Below are 3,944 nucleotides of genomic sequence, written 5' to 3'. Positions count from 1 at the left end.
GTACGCTCGGCTGACCCAAGTGTATAGCAACCCACTCATTACATTATCCATACATTATTTACAGTCGCAAACTTGTTATAACTGTACAACAGATATTATGTAGGAAAACATCAGAACAGATATTTGTACACCGTAGACTTGGTAATGAGCCTCTAAACGTGTTCCAAACATCCGTATTTGAACATCTGTCATGTAATTTCTTGAAGTGTGAGTAAGACTGGTCTTCTTTCCATTTGAGCTGGCGAGAAAACCAGAAGTGATTACCCCATGAGTGCAATGTACTAGGTGTCCAAAAGCACCTTGGAATCAATGTGCCTCTTAAAGTTCATACAAAACATTTCCATTTTCTTCTAAAACTACTTCTTAGTTCCTGACATTCAAGAAAGGGGGATCAGAATTTAAACTGGACATAATAGTATTGCCTAGTGAGTAGTGATCGACTTCATGTAGTCCATGTTAATCATATTTGTGGAACTTTTATAGACGATTAATGGAACCAATTGGGTCTCCAATTACATCTCATTAAAAATACTTAATTTAAGAAGTAATTAATTGCTTAATTAATTAATTGAAGAATTACAATTAATTAGTCCGTTCACAACATGACATGTTGCCTCTTTACATTTGTATATACAGCGCATTACCATGGTCTCATTCTTATATACAGTCCTCGAAAACAAGGCAGCATCAGTAACCGTCCATGGTAGCATGTGCATGCATGACAGGCTAGCAGGAAAGGGGAAAAAGAAAATGTGATTCCCCCTGGAACCCCTCAGGTACCAGTCCAATCTGGGCATGCCATCTTTTTTTTGTTTTTGTGCAGGTACCAAAAAAAAAATGTTTTGGAGTCTTGGAGCATCGCTCTAAAATCGCATCGTAAAAGTTTGCCGTGGCTGGATACAGTACAGGTGTAGCGGCTGTTCAGCTGTTGTGGTCCAACCAGCAAGTTCTTGTTGTTCTTGCACGCTAGGCGCAGCCTCGCCTGGCCCGCTTTAGCCCCGATAGGCCTGCTTTAGCCCAGTTCGGCTAGCTTTAGCCCAGCTAGGATCAGTTTAGCCCTGGTAGGCCCAGTTTAGCCCAGCTAGGCTCAGTTTAATCCACTGAAGGAGCACCAAGTAAAGAGTGCCAGGATGCAGGTGAGGTGCAGGGGTTGGGGGAGGTGGTTTGAAGGGAAGCGACTACGTGCTGGAGGAGGATAAAAAAGTAAAAGAAGAGCGTGGTGGAGGGATGGAGAAGTGGCTGGGAGGTGAAGTGAAGGAGTGAGGCAAGGTCAGGAGGAGTAGGAGGTGGTGGAGGAGGAGGAGGTGGAGCAGGTGGTGGAGGAGGAGGAAGAGGAGGTGGCAGGTGGTGGAGGAGGAGCTGTCCTATCGCAGGGTGGTGGTGGTGGTGATCTGTGTTTGTGTGTCTCTCTCTTTCTCTCTCTCTCCCTCTCGTTCTTTCTCTCTCGCTTTTCCTCACACTGTCGAAATCAATTTCACCTCCGAACTGTGGAACAAAGAAAAGGCAGAGTCTTCTACAACACGTCTGAGCACGACACTCACTCAGAGACACAAAAGGAACAATATGATCAAATTCATATGATCAATATGATAGGCATCCCATGAAAATGGTATTTGGGATTAAATCGTCATACTTGAAGCATACAATGGTAGTCATTAGAAAGTGATAGAAAAAGAGGAGATTGCAATGCATTTGGAGAAAATCCTTGGTTACGAAACTATAGCAAACTGACATTACGTAAATACACATTAAACGTCTTGATTTAAAATCAGTTAAAAAAATCTTCTTTTTCAAATTTTCCAGGAAGAGGCGAGCTTAGCAAGCAGAAGCAAAGCAAATGAAGTTAAATGAAAATGAAATAAAGCAAAAAGCAAAAAAAGAAAATAAAACATACAAGAAGAGACTACAGACTACTGCAAACTTGCCAAGGATGGGAATTTGATTTTGGTTTCAGCCTGAAGTAAAATGGATCATTGCTTATTGAGTTGATTTGAGGAGGCTGTGTGTGTGTGTGTGTGTGTGTGTGTGTGTGTGTGTGTGTGTGTGTGTGTGTGTGTGTGTGTGTGTGTGTGTGTGTGTGTGTGTGTGTGTGTGTGTGTGTGTGTGTGTGTGTGTGTGTGTGTGTGTGTGTGTGCCTATTCAGTTGAATTGAGGACTGGGCAAATTCTCCCACAGACTGGTACACACTCTCTCGCTCCCTCATACACACACTCTGAAGGCAGACACAGGGTGCAGTGCAGTCTGAATGCAGCAGCATTTCCTTTGAGGGTGGAGGGGGGAATGGGACTGGGCAGGATTGAGGTGGAGGGGTGGCATTATGAAGGATGTGTGTGTGTGTGTGTGGTATTGTGGAGGAGGGTGTGTTTGTGTGTGTGTGTGTGTGTGTGTGTGGTAGTGTGTGTGTGTGTGTGTGTGTGAGAGAGAGAGAGAGAGAGAGAGTGAGTGAGAGAGAGAGGGAGAGAGAGAGAGAGAGAGAGAGAGAGAGAGAGAGAGAGAGAGAGAGAGAGAGAGAGAGAGAGAGATGGAGGATGGGTATGTGTGTTGTGTAAGTGTGTGTGTGTGTGTTTGCGTTTCTGTGTGTGTGTGTGTGTGTGTGTGTGTGTGTGTGTGTGTGTGTGTGTGTGTGTGTGTGTGTGTGTGTGTGTGTGTGTGTGTGTGTGTGTGTGTGTGCGTGCGTGCGTGCGTGTGTGTTGTCATCATGAAGGAGGGTGGGTATGAGGGGGGTGGGGTGGGTAAGGCTCTCAGAGGGCACACTGGCTCCCACTTTGTCAAATTAATTGGCTTGGCGCTGAGTCAAAGCCGGTGGAGTTGTTGCACTCAAAACTGAACTCCCATTCCAGAGTGTGGCATGCGGCCAGGTGGAGAGCTCTGTAGCCACCACTCAAGGCCACCACCCTCTCTCACAACCCCCATCCCAACCACACTCTCATTCACCACCCAACCAGGGCTGGACTGGCCATCTGGCATAGCGGGCATTTCCCGGTGGTTCCCGCACCAGTGATTCAGTTCTGCGCCTCGAATAATTATGTGGGGCCCCTTCAATCCAAAAGTGCCCAGGCCCTATTTCTCCCCAAGTCCAGCCCTGCACCCAACAGCCTTCAGCCATTAATTACATAAAATGTGGCTGCAGGGTCCATATGAAATATTTTACAGTGATGAGCAACACGGATTCAGAAGCTACAATCCAGTGCAACATATTGCAAATGACCTGGCCACGGCAGCATTTGGAATATGTGCCACTGGATTGTACTAGGGTCAAAGACGTGCAAAATGGCATTGTCATTCAGTGTAACGGATACCTTCTGCTGACTGTAACAGTAAAAAAACATGATTTTTAAATTGTTTCAAGTGAATGGATGACAGCCGAGGCTTTCATGAATTCACTGGAAAAAAAATAAATAAAAAGAGTCATGTTTTTTACAGTTACAGTCAGCAGAAGGTATCCGTTACACTGAATGACAATTTCAGTTTGCACGTCTTTGACCCACTAGCAGCTTCTGAATCTAGTTCATTTGGAATATGTGCCACTGGATTGCAACTTCTGAATGCAGGTTGCCCATCACTGCACATGAAGGGCTGCTGCAGCACCCCTCACTGCAACTGTGGCTGCAAGAGAGTTGGTAGTGCTTCACAATAATGGATGCATAAAAAGCATGATTATGACTTGGAAAAATTCACTAATTAACTAATAATTTTAAAATTATAATTCAGTAATTAACTAATTGTGAACAAAACATTAACAAATGTTTGTAAATCAGTGGGAAATGTTAATATTTTTACGTATCAAACATTTAGCATTTTTGTGAATAAAAAAATACTAGGGTAAAGGCTTTGTAAAATCGTGAATACTATTTGTAGATATTTTATAAAGCATCCATAAAACTTTGTAGGTAATAAAAAATATGTAAATGTTTTGTTTATCATTAGTTAATTATTTACCAAGT

At 43.6% G+C, this 3,944-nt stretch overlaps 1 protein-coding gene across 1 annotated transcript in view; it reads right to left on the bottom strand.

The window, feature by feature from the left end:
- Positions 1–1,158: 1,158 nt before the first annotated feature.
- Positions 1,159–3,944, bottom strand: part of baiap2b (BAR/IMD domain containing adaptor protein 2b) — a 123,668-nt gene continuing 120,882 nt past the window's right edge. Inside the window, exon 14 of the mRNA XM_063221918.1 lies at positions 1,159–1,485. Within this exon, the coding sequence (XP_063077988.1) occupies positions 1,455–1,485 (31 nt within the window). The 3' untranslated portion in view covers positions 1,159–1,454. The remainder of the gene's footprint in view (positions 1,486–3,944) is intronic.

Source organism: Engraulis encrasicolus, chromosome 17 (assembly GCF_034702125.1).
Source record: "Engraulis encrasicolus isolate BLACKSEA-1 chromosome 17, IST_EnEncr_1.0, whole genome shotgun sequence".
In the NCBI taxonomy this organism is placed as follows: domain Eukaryota; kingdom Metazoa; phylum Chordata; class Actinopteri; order Clupeiformes; family Engraulidae; genus Engraulis; species Engraulis encrasicolus.
This window is presented reverse-complemented; position numbering and strand designations above follow the sequence as displayed.